At 39.6% G+C, this 15,778-nt stretch overlaps 1 protein-coding gene across 1 annotated transcript in view; it reads left to right on the top strand.

Annotated features, from left to right (window-relative positions):
• The first annotated feature begins 9,545 nt into the window (after positions 1-9,545).
• LOC139753540 (probable G-protein coupled receptor Mth-like 10) overlaps positions 9,546-15,778 on the top strand; it is a 32,223-nt gene continuing 25,990 nt past the window's right edge. Inside the window, exons 1-2 of the mRNA XM_071670188.1 lie at positions 9,546-9,651; positions 15,673-15,766. Of these exons, the coding sequence (XP_071526289.1) occupies positions 9,546-9,651; positions 15,673-15,766 (200 nt within the window). The remainder of the gene's footprint in view (positions 9,652-15,672; positions 15,767-15,778) is intronic.

Here is a 15,778-nt window from a genome sequence, read left to right on the forward strand (position 1 = left end):
AATCAAATCCCCCCATTTTTTTTACCGGAACACTCAAAAAATTTATCCCTCTGAATTTTTGAGCACCACTTTACCCCCTTTCCCTTTTGTACAATGGCATATGCACGCATTCCCCAATCCCAGGCCCTCAAGGTCCCCTAATTGAATAATCTTAAAAATCAGTAAAAACAAACGTCCCCCCTTTTTTTTAAAAAATTCCATAAATACTATCCAAACCCGTTGCCTTGCCGGTTTTCATTTTCCCGAAAAAGCTTTTACTACCTCTTCTCTGTTTATCAAATCATTCTCCCTAACCATCTCACTTTGCACACTACCTCGACCAAAACACCCTATATCTACCATTCTATCATGAAACACATTCAACAAACCTTCAAAATACTCACTTCATCTCCTTCTCATATCACCACTACTTCTTATCACCTCCCCATTAGCCCCCTTCACTGTTGTTCCAGTTTGTTCCCTTGTCTTACGCACTATATTTACCTAAAATTTAATGATACTGTCTCACACCAACTCTTATTTGCCCTCTCTTTCGCCTCTTTCTCTTGACCTCCTGTCTCTTTCTTTTATACATCGCTCAGTCATTTGCATTATTTCCCTGAAAAATCGTCTAAATGCCTCTCTCTTATCTTTCACTAATAATCTTACTTCTTCATCCCACCACTCACTACCCTTTCTAACCTGCCCACCTAACACACTTCTCATGCCACAAGCTTCTTTTGCGCAAGCCATCACTGCCTCCCTAAATACATTCCATTCCTCCCCTACTCCCCTTACGTCCTTTGTTCTCACCTTTTTCCATTCTGTACTCAGTCTCTCCTGGTACTTCCTCGCACAAGTCTCCTTCCCAAGCTCACTTACTCTCACCACTCTCTTCACCCCAAAATTCTCTCGTCTTTTCTGAAAACCTCTACAGATCTTCACCTTCGCCTCCACAAGATAATGATCAGACATCCCTCCAGTTGCACCTCTCAGCACATTAACATCCTAAAGTCTCTCTTTCGCGCGCCTATCAATTAACACGTAATCCAATAGCGCTCTCTGGCCGTCTCTCCCACTTACATATGTATACTTATGTATATCTCTCTTTTTAAACCAGGTATTCCCAATCGCCAGTCCTTCTTCAGCGCATAGATCCACATGCTCTTCACCATTTCCATTTACAACAGTGAACACAACATGTACACCAATCATTCCCTCAAGTGCCACATTACTCACCTTTGCATTCAAATCACCTATCATTATAACCCGGAAACGTGCATCAAACTACTAACACTCTCACTCCGCTGACCTCAAAACACTTGCGTCTCATGATCTTTCTTATGCCCCGGTGCATATGCACCATAATCACCCATATCTCTCCATCAACTTTCAGCTTTATCCATATCAATCTAGAGTCTACTTTCTTACACTCTATCGCATACTCCCACCACTCCTGTTTCAGGAGTAGTGCTACTCCTTCCCTTGCTCTTGTCCTCTCACTAACCCCTGACTTTACTCCCAAGACATTCCCAAACCACTCTTCCCCTTTACTTTTCAGCTTCGTTTCACTCAGAGCCAAAACATCCAGGTTCCTTTCCTCAAACATACTACCAATCTCTCCTTTTTTCCCATCTCGGTTACATCCACACACATTTAGACACCCCAATCTGAGCCTTCGAGGAGGATGAGCACTTCCCGCGTGACTCCTTCTTCTGTTTCCCTGTTTAGAAAGCTAAAATACAAGGAGGGGAGGGTTTCTAGCCCATCGCTCCCGTCCCCTTTAGTCGCCTTCTACGACACGTGAGGAATGCGTGGGGATATATATATATATATATATATATATATATATATATATATATATATATATATATATATATATATATATATATATATATATATATATATATATATATATTTATATTTATTTATTTATTTTATCTATTATACTTTGTCGCTGTCTCCCGCGTTTGCGAGGTAGCGCAAGGAAACAGACGAAAGAAATGGCCCAACCCCCCTCATACACATGTATATACATACGTCCACCCACGCAAATATACATACCTACACAGCTTTCCATGGTTTACCCCAGACGCTTCACATGCCTTGATTCAATCCACTGACAGCACGTCAACCCCGGTATACCACATCGCTCCAATTCACTCTATTCCTTGCCCTACTTTCACCCTCTTGCATGTTCAGGCCCCGATCACACAAAATCTTTTTCACTCCATCTTTCCACCTCCAATTTGGTCTCCCTCTTCTCCTCGTTCCCTCCACCTCCGACACATATATCCTCTTGGTCAATCTTTCCTCACTCATTCTCTCCATGTGCCCAAACCACTTCAAAACACCCTCTTCTGCTCTCTCAACCACGCTCTTTTTATTTCCACACATCTCTCTTACCCTTACGTTACTCACTCGATCAAACCACCTCACACCACACATTGTCCTCAAACATCTCATTTCCAGCACATCCATCCTCCTGCGCACAACTCTATCCATAGCCCACGCCTCGCAACCATACAACATTGTTGGAACCACTATTCCTTCAAACATATATATATATATATATATATATATATATATATATATATATATATATATATATATATATATATATATATATATATATATATATATATATATATATATATATATATATATATATATATATATATATATATATATATATATATATATATATATATATATATATATATATATATATATATATATATATATATATACATATATATATATATATATATATATATATATATATATATGTATATATATATATATATATATATATATATATATATATATATATATATATATATATATATATATATATATATATATAATTCTTTTTCGCTAAAGGAATGGCCCATCCCACCCACATCCACATCCACACACGCACATATACATACCTATACATTTCAACGTATACATATATATACTTACACAGACATACTGCCTTCATTCATTCCCGTCGCCACCACGCCACGCATGAAATGACAACCCCTTTCCCAAGTATGCGCGCGAGGTAACGCTTGGAAAAGACAACAAAGGCCACATTCGTTCACACTCAGTCTCTAGTTGTCATGTGTAATGTACCGAAAACACAGCTCCCTTTCCAAATCCAGGATCCACAGACCTCTCCATGCTTTACCCCAGACGCTCCACATGCCCTGGTTCAATCCAATAACAGCACGTCGACCCCGGTATACCATATCGTTCTAATTCACTCTATTCCTTACACGCCTTTCATCCTACTGTATATTCAAGCCCCGATAGCTCAAAATCTTTTTCACTCAATCCTCCCACCTCCAATTTCATCTGCCGCTTCTTCTTCCCTCAAACTCTGATACATGCGTCCTCATCGTCAATCTTTCCTCACTCATTCTCTCCATGCACTATTTCCCTGCAAAACTCGTCCAAATGCCTCTCTCTTCTCTTTCACTAACTATCTTAATTCTTCATCCCACCACTCAATAACCTTTCTAATAACCTTTCTAACAGGCATCTTTTGTGCAAGCCATTCACTGCTTCCCTAAATACATCCTATTCCTCCCCCACTCCCGTTACGTCATTTGCTTTCACCTTTTTCCATTCTGCACTCAATCTCACACAAGTCTCCTTTCCAAGCTCACTTACTCTCACCACTCTCTTCACACCAACATTCTCTCCTCCACAAGATAATGATCAGATATCCCTCCAGTTACCCTTCTCAGCACATTAACATCCAAAAGTCTATCTTTCACGCGCCTATCAATCAACACGTCATCCAATAACGTTATTTGGCCATCTTTCCTACTTACATACGTATACTTATGTATATCTCTCTTTTTAAACCAGTTATTCCCAGTCACCAGTCCTTTTTCAGTGCAAAAATCTATAGGCTCTGCACCATTTCCATTTACAACACTGAACACCACATGTACACCAATTATTCCCTCAATTACCGCATTACTCACCTTTGCATTCAAATCACCCATCACTATAACCCCGTCTCGTGCATCAAAGCTGCTAAAACACTCACTCAGCTGCTCCAAAAACACATGCCTCTCATGAACTGACTTCTCAATACCAGGTGCATAGGCACCAGTAATCACCCATCTCTCTCCATCAACTTTCAGTTTTACCCATATTAATCGAGAATTTACTTTCTTACATTCTATCACATACTCCCACAACTCCTGATTCAGGAGTACTGCTACTCCTTCCCTTGCTCTTGTCCTTTCACTAACCCCTGACTTTACTCCCAAGACATTCCCAAACCACTCTTCCCCTTTACCCTTGAGCTTCGTTTCACTCAGAGCCAAAACATCCAGGTTTCTTTCCTCAAACATACTACCTATCTCTCCTTTTTCCTCATCTTGGTTACAACCACACACATTTAGACACCCCAATCTCAGCCTTCGAGGAGGATGAGCACTCCCTGCATGACTCCTTTTGTTCCTCTTTTAGAAAGTTGAAATACAAGGAGGGGAGGGTTCCTAACCCCCCGCTTCGGTCCCCTTTAGTCGCCTTCTACGACACACGGGGAATGCGTGGGAAGTATTCTTTCTTGCCTATACCTAGGGATAATATATATATATATATATATATCTTTTTCTTTCATCTTTCATACTATTCGCCATTTCCCGCATTAGCGAGGTAGCGTTAAGAACAGAGGAATGGGCCTTTGAGGGAATATCCTCACCTGGCCCCCTTGTCTGTTCCTTCTTTTGGAAAAAAAAAAAAAAAAAAAAAATTGAGAGGGGAGGATTTCCAGCCCCCCGCTCCCTTCCCTTTTAGTCGCCTTCTACGACACGCAGGGAATACGTGGGAAGTATTCTTTCTCCCCTATCCCCAGGGATATATATCTATATTTATATTTATCATACTTTGCCGCCGTCTCCCGCGTCAGCGAGGCAGCACAAGGAAACAGACGAAAGAATGGCCCAACCCACCCCCATACACATGCCTTGATTCAATCCACTGACAGCACGTCAACCCCGGTATACCACATCGATCCAATTCACTCTATTCTTTGCCCTCCTTTCACCCTCCTGCATGTTCAGGCCCCGATCACTCAAAATCTTTTTCACTCCATCTTTCCACCTCCAATTTGGTCTCCCTCTTCTCCTCGTTCCCTCCACCTCCGACACATATATCCTCTTGGTCAATCTTTCCTCACTCATTCTCTCCATGTGACCAAACCATTTCAAAACACCCTCTTCTGCTCTCTCAACCACGCTCTTTTTATTTCCACACATCTCTCTTACCCTTACGTTACTTACTCGATCAAACCACCTCACACCACACATTGTCCTCAAACATCTCATTTCCAGCACATCCATCCTCCTGCGCACAACTCTATCCATAGTCCAAGCCTCGCAACCATACAACATTTTGGAACCACTATTCCTTCAAACATACCCTTTTTGTTTTCCCGAGATAATGTTCTCGACTTCCACACATTCTTCAAGGCTCCAGAATTTTCGCCCCCTCCCCCCCCCTATGATCCACTTCCGCTTCCATGGTTCCATCCGCTGCCAGATCCACTCCCAGATATCTAAAACACTTTACTTCCCCCAGTTTTTCTCCATTCAAACTCACCTCCCCAAATTTAACGGACCTCAACCTACGGTACCCAATAACCTTGCTCTTATTCACATTTACTCTTAACTTTTTTCTTTCACACACTTTACCAAACTCAGTCACCAGTTCTGCAGTTTCCTCAATGAATCAGCCACCAGCGCTGTATCATCAGCGAACAACAAAATGGGCTCACTTCCAGCTCTCTCATCCCCAACAGACTGCATACTTGCCCTCTTTCCAAAACTCTTGCATTCACCCCCCTAACAACCCCCTCATAAACAAATTAAACAACCATGGGACATCACACACCCCTGCCGCCCAAACCCATATTCACTGAGAACCAATCCTTTCCTCTTTTCCTACACGTACACATGCCTTACATCCTCGATAAAAACTTTTCACTGCTTCTAACAACTTGCTCCACCCCATAAATTTTTAATACCTTCCACAGAGCATCTCTGTCAAAATTAATCAATGCCTTCTCCAGATCCATAAATGCTACATACAAATCCATTTGCTTTTCTAAGTATTTCTCACATACATTCTTCAAAGCAAACACTGATCCACCATCTTCTACCACTTTTTGAAACCACATGCTCTTCCCCAATCTGATGCTCTGTACATGCCTTCACCCTCTCAATCAATACCCTCCCATATATTTGCCAGGATTTCTCAACAAACTTATACCCCTGTAATTTGAGCACTCACTCTTATCCCCTTTGCCTTTTTACAATGGCACTATATATATATAGTATATATATATATATATATATTATATATATATATATTTTATATAATATATATATATAAAATATATATTATATATATTATTATATAAAATATATTATATATAATATAAAATATATTTTATATATATAAAATATATATCCACTCTATTTATATGCCTTCTCAGATCCATAAATGCTACGTACAAATCCATTTGCTTTTCTAAGTATTTTCAATACATTTTTCAAAGCAAACACCTGATCCACACATCTCTACCCCTTCTGAAACCACACTGCTCTTCCCAATCTGATGCTCTGTACATGCCTTCACCATCTCAATCAATACCCTCCCAAAATAATTTACCAGGAATACTCAACAAACTTATATCTCTGTATTATATATATATATATATAATATAATATATTTTAATTTATGCTTTGAAGAATGTATGTGAGAATACTTAGAAAAGCAAATGGATTTGTATGTAGCATTTATGGATCTGGAGAAGGCATATGATAGAGTTGATAGAGATGCTCTGTGGAAGGTATAAGAATATAATGGTTGGGGAGGCAAGTTGTTAGAAGCAGTGAAAAGTTTTTATCGAGGATGTAAGGGATGTGTACGTGTAGGAAGAGAGGGAAAGTGATTGGTTCTCAGTGAATGTAGGTTTGCGGCAGGGGTGTGTATGTCTCCATGGTTGTTTATTTGTTTATGGATGGGGTTGTTAGGGAGGTAAATGCAAGAGTCCTGGAAAGAGGGGCAAGTATGAAGTCTGTTGGGGATGAGAGAGCTTGGGGAAGTGAGTCAGTTGTTGTTTCCGATGATACAGCGCTGGTGGCTGATTCATGTGAGAAACTGCAGAAGCTGGTGACTGAGTTTGGGAAAGTGTGTGGAAGAAGAAGTTAAGAGTAAATGTGAATAAAAGCAAGGTTTTTAGGTACAGTAGGGTTGAGGGTCAAGTCAATTGGAGGGGAGTTTGAATGGAGAAAAATGGAGGAAGTGAAGTGTTTTAGATATCTGGGAGTGGATCTTTTCAGCGGATGGAACCATGGAAGCGGAAGTGGATCATAGGGTGGGGGAGGGGCGAAAATTTTGGGAGCCTTGAAAAATGTGGGAAGTCGAGAACATTATCTCGGAAAGCAAAAAATGGGTATGTTTGAAGAATAGTGGTTCCAACAATGTTGTAGGGTTGCGAGGCGTGGGCTAGGAAGAGTTGTGCGCAGGAGGATGGATGTGCTGGAAATGAGATGTTTAGGACAATGTGTGGTGTGGGTGGTTTGATCGAGTGAGTAAGTAAGGGTAAGAGAGATGTGTGGAAATAAAAAGAGCGTGGTTGAGAGAGCAGAAGGGGGTGTTTTGAATGGTTTGGGCACATGGAGAGAATGAGTGAGGAAAGATTGACCAAGAGGTTATGTGTCGGAGGTGGAGGGAACGAGGAGAAGAGGGAGACCAATTGGAGGTGGAAGATGGAGTGAAAAAATTTTGTGTGATCGGGGGCCTGAACATGCAGGGGGTGAAAGGAGGGCAAGGAATAGAGTAAATTTTGGAGCGATGTGGTATACAGGGGTTGACGTGTGTCAGTGGAGGAATCAAGGATGTGAAGCGTCTGGGGAAAACCCATGGAAAGCTGTGTAGGTATGTATTTTTGCGTGTGTGGACGTGTGTATTTTACATGTGTATGGGGGGGGGTTGGGGCCATTTCTTTCGTCTGTTTCCTTTGCGCTACCTCGAACGGGGGAGACAGCGACAAAGTATAAAAAAAAAAAAAAAAAAAAAATATATTATAATATTATATATTATATATATATATAAAAATATATTATTTTAATATATATATATATATTATATATATTTTTGTGCTTTGTCGCTGTCTCCGCTTTTTGTGAGGTAGCACAAGGAAAAGACGAAAGAAATGGCCCAACCACCCCCATACACATGTATATACATACTTTCCAGACACGCAAATTACATACCTACACAGCTTTCCATGGTTTCCCCCAGACGCTTCACATGCCTTGTTCAATCCACTGACAGCACGTAAACCCCCGGGTATACCACATCGCTCCAATTCACTCTACCCTTGCCCTCCTTTCCCCCTCCTGCATGTTCAGGCACCGATCACACAAATCTTTTTACTCCATCTTTCCACCCCGAATTTAGTCTCCCTCTTTTCCTCGTTCCTCCACCTCCGACACTTCTATTCTCTTGGTCAATCTTTCCTCATCATTTCTTCATGTGCCAAACCATTTCAAAACCCTCTTTGCTCTCTCAACCCACGCCCTTTTTATTTCCACAAAATCTCTTTTACCCTTACGTTACTTACTCGATCAAACCCCCTCACACTACACATTGTCCTCAAACATCTCATTTCCAGCACATCCACCTCCTGCGCACAACTCTATCCATAGCCCACCCTCGCAACTTACGCAACCATAAAATATATATATTATATATATATTATATATATTATATATATATATATATATATATATATATATATATTAATGGGTTCGCCATTCTACGTCTGTTCCCGAGGCTACCTCACTGATGCGGGAAACAGCGATTATTCACAATGAAAATATAAAAATCATCATCAGCATCATCATCATCATCATCATCATAATGATAATAATATTGATAATAATGAAATGATACTAATACTAATTATCAATAATAATAATAGCAATAATTAAAAATAATAATAATAATAATAATAATAATAATGATAATAATGATAATACTAATAATAATAACAATAATGAAATAATAATAATAAAAATAATAGTAATGATAATAACAATAATAATAATAATAATAATTTATTTAAAAGTATTGATAATGATAATGATATAATGGGTAAAATTACTGATAATGATAATGCTGTAATAATGAGAATTATAATTTATAATAGTCAAAATATTTTCAATAAAAGAATGAAAAGTAAAATTACCTTAAAGTTTAAAAAGGATATGTACATTGTATGTGTTTATTTTTCATGTCACAACATATGACACTCCTGTAAAAAAATAGGTTTTTCTACCTTAGGGCTCCCGACGCAGTTCGGCTTCCTTGCTGCCTTCTTCTGGCTCCACATCCCGTGTTTTGACACCCTTTGGGGAACGATCAGGTATGGTCACACTGATACCTCTCCTGACTCACCACTAGTTATGTATTTTCTCTATTAACCCTCTCTGATTGGATAAAAGTTTTCTCATCTACTGTTTAGCTGACTGAGCTATTCTATGTGAATAATGACACTTAAGACTAAATACGGAGAGATTCGAACCCAAACCTACTGTGCAGTAGGCTTTTCTCGCACCGTAGCCCAGTGGCTAAGAGTACCCGGGTTCCTGCATGGTAAGCCAGGGGTTTTAAAACAACTTAGCTCATAGATAAATCGCTATCATATATTCCCGGCGTCCAGTACATAGTTATATGTACTGGATGGTATTGCAGTGGAATTTATTAAAAAAAAGGGGTGAATGTGGGGTTGAAATGGTTGTAAAAGGGTATTAATGTCTGTTTTGGTCATGGTGAAAGTGCCTGAGGATTGGTGGAATGCATGCATAGTGCCATTATGCAAAGGCAAAGGGGTGAAAGGGGAGTTTTTAAATTACAGAGGTAAAAGTTTTTGAGTATTCCTGGGAATTAGATGGGGGGGGGGTATTGATTGAGAGGGTGAAGATATGTACAGAGCATCAAATGGGGGAGAGCAGCGGTGTGGTTTCAGAAGTGGTAGAGGATGTGTGGATCAGGTGTTTGTTTTAAAAAAAGTATGGGGGAAATACTTAGAAAAACAAATGGATTTGTATGTACATTTATGGATTGGAGAAAAAATATGTAGGTTGATGAGAGCCCTGTAAAAGGTTTTAAAGGTTTACGGTGTGGAAGGCAAGTTGCTAAGCAGTGAAAATTTTTTTCCCCGGATGTAAGGCTTGTGTGGTAGAAAGAGAAGAAAGTGTTTGGGGTTCTCAGTATACGGTTGCGCCCGGGGTGTGTGACGTCCCCATGGTGTTTATTTTGTTTATGGATGGGGTAGTCAGGGGAGGTAAAATGCAAAGTTTGGAAAGAGGGAGCATGATGCAGTTGTTGTGGAGTGAGGGTTTGGAAAAGTGAGTCAGCTTTTGTTCGCGATGATACAGCGCTGGTGGGATGATGTGAAAAAAGCAGAAGCGGTGATGATTTTTGGTAAAGTTTTTGTGAAAGAAGAAGTGAGAGTAAATGGAATAAGAGAAAGGTTATTAGGTACAGTAGGGTTGGGAAACAAGTCAGTGGGAGATAATTTTAAATGGAGAAAAGCTGGAGAAAGTAAAGTTTTTTAATTTTGGGAAAAAGGGATTTGGCAGCTGATGGAACCATGGAAGCGGAAGTGAGTACGGGGGAGGGGAGCGAAAGTTGAGGGGGTTGAAAAGGGGTTTTAAGCGGAACATTTCTGGAAAACTTTTAGTAAAACGGGTTTGTTTGAAGGAAAAGCGGTTCCCAAAACTGTTTTATGGTTCGGGCGTTTGGGTATAGTAGGGCGTGCGAAGGAGGGTGGATGTGGGAAAAGTTTTGGGACAAAAAGTGGGGGTTTTTAAGGTGTTTTAAACGAGTAATAACGAAAGGGTAAGAGGATGTGTTGTTAAAATGAGTGTGGTGAGAAAGCAGAAAAGGGTGTGTTGGAAAATTTTTTGGGCACATGGGGAGGAGGGGAAAGTTGACAAAAGGGTAGTGTCGGGGTGGGGGGACGAGATGTGGGAAAACCCAAATTTGGGGGTGGAGGGCGGAGTGAAAAAGAAAACTGGCGTCGGTGCCCGAACGTGCGTAGGGTGAAGGCGTACAAGGAATAGAGGAATTAGACCCATGTGGTATACCCGGGGTCGAAATTGTCAATGGGTTGAACCAGGGCAGTGAAGCTTCAGGGAAAACCGGAAAATTTTTTTTGGGGCTGGATGTGGAAAGGGAGCTGTGGTTTCGGGATTATACATGACCCTAGAGATGAGTGTGAACGAATGTGGCTTTGTTGTCTTTTTTCCCCAGCGTCTTCATTACGGGGGGGGGGTTTTTTATCATGCGTGGGGGGGGGCGAGGGAATGAATAAGGCGCAAGTAGAAATTTTGTAGGTTATTAAAAGTTATGTTGTGAATATTAGTTCGTTTAAATGATAGTTGTATTATGCGGTTGGGGGTGTTGTTAACATGTGACGTGGGGGGTTGGGCCCTTGTTTTTTTCATCATTCTCTTCATGTGACCAAACCCTTTTAAAACACCCCCTTTTTGCTCTCTAAACCCCACTCTTTTCATTCCCCCAAATTTTCTTACCCCCTTTATTACTTAAGATCAAACCCCCTCCAAAAGAATTTGTCCCAAAAATCTATTTCCAAAACTCCCCCTCCCCCGCCAGGCTAACTATAGCCCCCCGCCTCGAGCCAAAAAAACTTGTTGGAACCACCTTCCTTTAAAAACACCATTTTTTCTTTTTTTGGAAAATGTTCCACACATTCTTCAACGCTCCCCGAACTTTCACCCCTCCCCCCCGTGTGACCCTTTCCCCCTTCCCTTGTTCCTCCCCTGCCAAACCCCTCCAAGATTCTAAAAATTTCACTTCCTTTGTTTTCTCCCTTCAAACTCTCTCCAAGTGACTTTTTTTCCCCCAACCCCCTTACCTAATAACCCTTTCTTATTCACTTTTTCTCTACTTTTTTTCTTTCACACACTTTACCAAAAAGTCACCAGTTTTTGCAGTTTACCCGAATCACCCCCACGTTTTATCATCAGAACAACAACTGACTCACTTCCCAAGCTCTCTCATCCCCAACAGACTGCATACTTGCCCCTCTTCCAAAACCTCTGCATTCACCTCCCTAACAACCCCATCCATAAACAAATTAAACAACCATGGAGACATCACACACCCCTGCCGCAAACCTATATTCACTGAGAACCAATCACTTTCCTCTCTTCCTACACGTACACATGCCTTACATCCTCGATAAAAACTTTTCACTGCTTCTAACAACTTGCCTCCCACCCCATATATTCTTAATACCTTCCACAGAGCATCTCTGTCAACTCTATCATATGCCTTCTCCAGATCCATAAATGCTACATACAAATCCATTTGCTTTTCTAAGTATTTCTCACATACATTCTTCAAAGCAAACACCTGATCCACACATCTTCTACCACTTCTGAAACCACACTGCTCTTCCCCAATCTGATGCTCTGTACATGCCTTCACCCTCTCAATCAATACCCTCCCATATAATTTGCCAGGAATGCTCAACAAACTTATACCTCTGTAATTTGAGCACTCACTCTTATCCCCTTTGCCTTTGTACAATGGCACTATATATATATATATATATATATATATATATATATATATATATATATATATATATATATATATATATATATATATATATATATATATATATATATATATATATATATATATATATATATATATATATATATATATATATATATATATCCACTCTATCATATGCCTTCTCCAGATCCATAAATGCTACGTACAAATCCATTTGCTTTTCTAAGTATTTCTCACATACATTCTTCAAAGCAAACACCTGATCCACACATCCTCTACCACTTCTGAAACCACACTGCTCTTCCCCAATCTGATGCTCTGTACATGCCTTCACCATCTCAATCAATACCCTCCCATATAATTTACCAGGAATACTCAACAAACTTATATCTCTGTATATATATATATATATATATATATATATATATATATATATATGCTTTGAAGAATGTATGTGAGAAATACTTAGAAAAGCAAATGGATTTGTATGTAGCATTTATGGATCTGGAGAAGGCATATGATAGAGTTGATAGAGATGCTCTGTGGAAGGTATTAAGAATATATGGTGTGGGAGGCAAGTTGTTAGAAGCAGTGAAAAGTTTTTATCGAGGATGTAAGGCATGTGTACGTGTAGGAAGAGAGGAAAGTGATTGGTTCTCAGTGAATGTAGGTTTGCGGCAGGGGTGTGTGATGTCTCCATGGTTGTTTAATTTGTTTATGGATGGGGTTGTTAGGGAGGTAAATGCAAGAGTCCTGGAAAGAGGGGCAAGTATGAAGTCTGTTGGGGATGAGAGAGCTTGGGAAGTGAGTCAGTTGTTGTTCGCTGATGATACAGCGCTGGTGGCTGATTCATGTGAGAAACTGCAGAAGCTGGTGACTGAGTTTGGGAAAGTGTGTGGAAGAAGAAAGTTAAGAGTAAATGTGAATAAGAGCAAGGTTATTAGGTACAGTAGGGTTGAGGGTCAAGTCAATTGGGAGGTGAGTTTGAATGGAGAAAAACTGGAGGAAGTGAAGTGTTTTAGATATCTGGGAGTGGATCTGTCAGCGGATGGAACCATGGAAGCGGAAGTGGATCATAGGGTGGGGGAGGGGGCGAAAATTTTGGGAGCCTTGAAAAATGTGTGGAAGTCGAGAACATTATCTCGGAAAGCAAAAATGGGTATGTTTGAAGGAATAGTGGTTCCAACAATGTTGTATGGTTGCGAGGCGTGGGCTATGGATAGAGTTGTGCGCAGGAGGATGGATGTGCTGGAAATGAGATGTTTGAGGACAATGTGTGGTGTGAGGTGGTTTGATCGAGTGAGTAACGTAAGGGTAAGAGAGATGTGTGGAAATAAAAAGAGCGTGGTTGAGAGAGCAGAAGAGGGTGTTTTGAAATGGTTTGGGCACATGGAGAGAATGAGTGAGGAAAGATTGACCAAGAGGATATATGTGTCGGAGGTGGAGGGAACGAGGAGAAGAGGGAGACCAAATTGGAGGTGGAAAGATGGAGTGAAAAAGATTTTGTGTGATCGGGGCCTGAACATGCAGGAGGGTGAAAGGAGGGCAAGGAATAGAGTGAATTGGAGCGATGTGGTATACAGGGGTTGACGTGCTGTCAGTGGAGTGAATCAAGGCATGTGAAGCGTCTGGGGTAAACCATGGAAAGCTGTGTAGGTATGTATATTTGCGTGTGTGGACGTGTGTATGTACATGTGTATGGGGGGGGGTTGGGCCATTTCTTTCGTCTGTTTCCTTGCGCTACCTCGCAAACGCGGGAGACAGCGACAAAGTATAAAAAAAAAAAAAAAAAAAAAATATATATATATATATATATATATATATATATATATATATATATATATATATATATATATATATATATATATATATATTTTGTGCTTTGTCGCTGTCTCCCGCGTTTGTGAGGTAGCACAAGGAAACAGACGAAAGAAATGGCCCAACCCACCCCCATACACATGTATATACATACGTCCAGACACGCAAATATACATACCTACACAGCTTTCCATGGTTTACCCCAGACGCTTCACATGCCTTGATTCAATCCACTGACAGCACGTCAACCCCGGTATACCACATCGCTCCAATTCACTCTATTCCTTGCCCTCCTTTCACCCTCCTGCATGTTCAGGCACCGATCACACAAAATCTTTTTCACTCCATCTTTCCACCTCGAATTTAGTCTCCCTCTTCTCCTCGTTCCCTCCACCTCCGACACATATATTCTCTTGGTCAATCTTTCCTCACTCATTCTCTTCATGTGCCCAAACCATTTCAAAATACCCTCTTCTGCTCTCTCAACCACGCCCTTTTTATTTCCACACATCTCTCTCACCCTTACGTTACTTACTCGATCAAACCACCTCACACTACACATTGTCCTCAAACATCTCATTTCCAGCACATCCATCCTCCTGCGCACAACTCTATCCATAGCCCACGCCTCGCAACTATACGCAACCATATATATATATATATATATATATATATATATATATATATATATATATATATATATATATATATATATATATATTAATGGATTCGCCATTCTACGTCTGTTCCTGAGGCTACCTCACTGATGCGGGAAACAGCGATTATTCACAATGAAATATATAAAAATCATCATCAGCATCATCATCATCATCATCATCATAATGATAATAATATTGATAATAATGATAATGATACTAATACTAATATCAATAATAATAATAGCAATAATAATAATAATAATAATAATAATAATAATAATAATGATAATAATGATAATACTAATAATAATAACAATAATGATAATAATAATAATAATAATAATAGTAATGATAATAACAATAATAATAATAATAATAATGATAATAGTATTGATAATGATAATGATATAATGATAATATTACTGATAATGATAATGCTGATAATAATGAGAATTATAATTATAATAGTCAAAATATTTTCAATAAATGAATGAAAAGTAAAATTACACTTAAAAGTTTAAAAAGGATATGTACATTGTATGTGTTTATTTTTCATGTCACAACATATGACACTCCTGTAAAAAAATAGGTATTTCTACCTTAGGGCTCCTGACGCAGTTCGGCTTCCTTGCTGCCTTCTTCTGGCTCCACATCCTGTGTTTTGACACTTGGAGAACGATCAGGTATGGTCACAC

Source organism: Panulirus ornatus, chromosome 14 (assembly GCF_036320965.1).
Source record: "Panulirus ornatus isolate Po-2019 chromosome 14, ASM3632096v1, whole genome shotgun sequence".
NCBI lineage: Eukaryota > Metazoa > Arthropoda > Malacostraca > Decapoda > Palinuridae > Panulirus > Panulirus ornatus.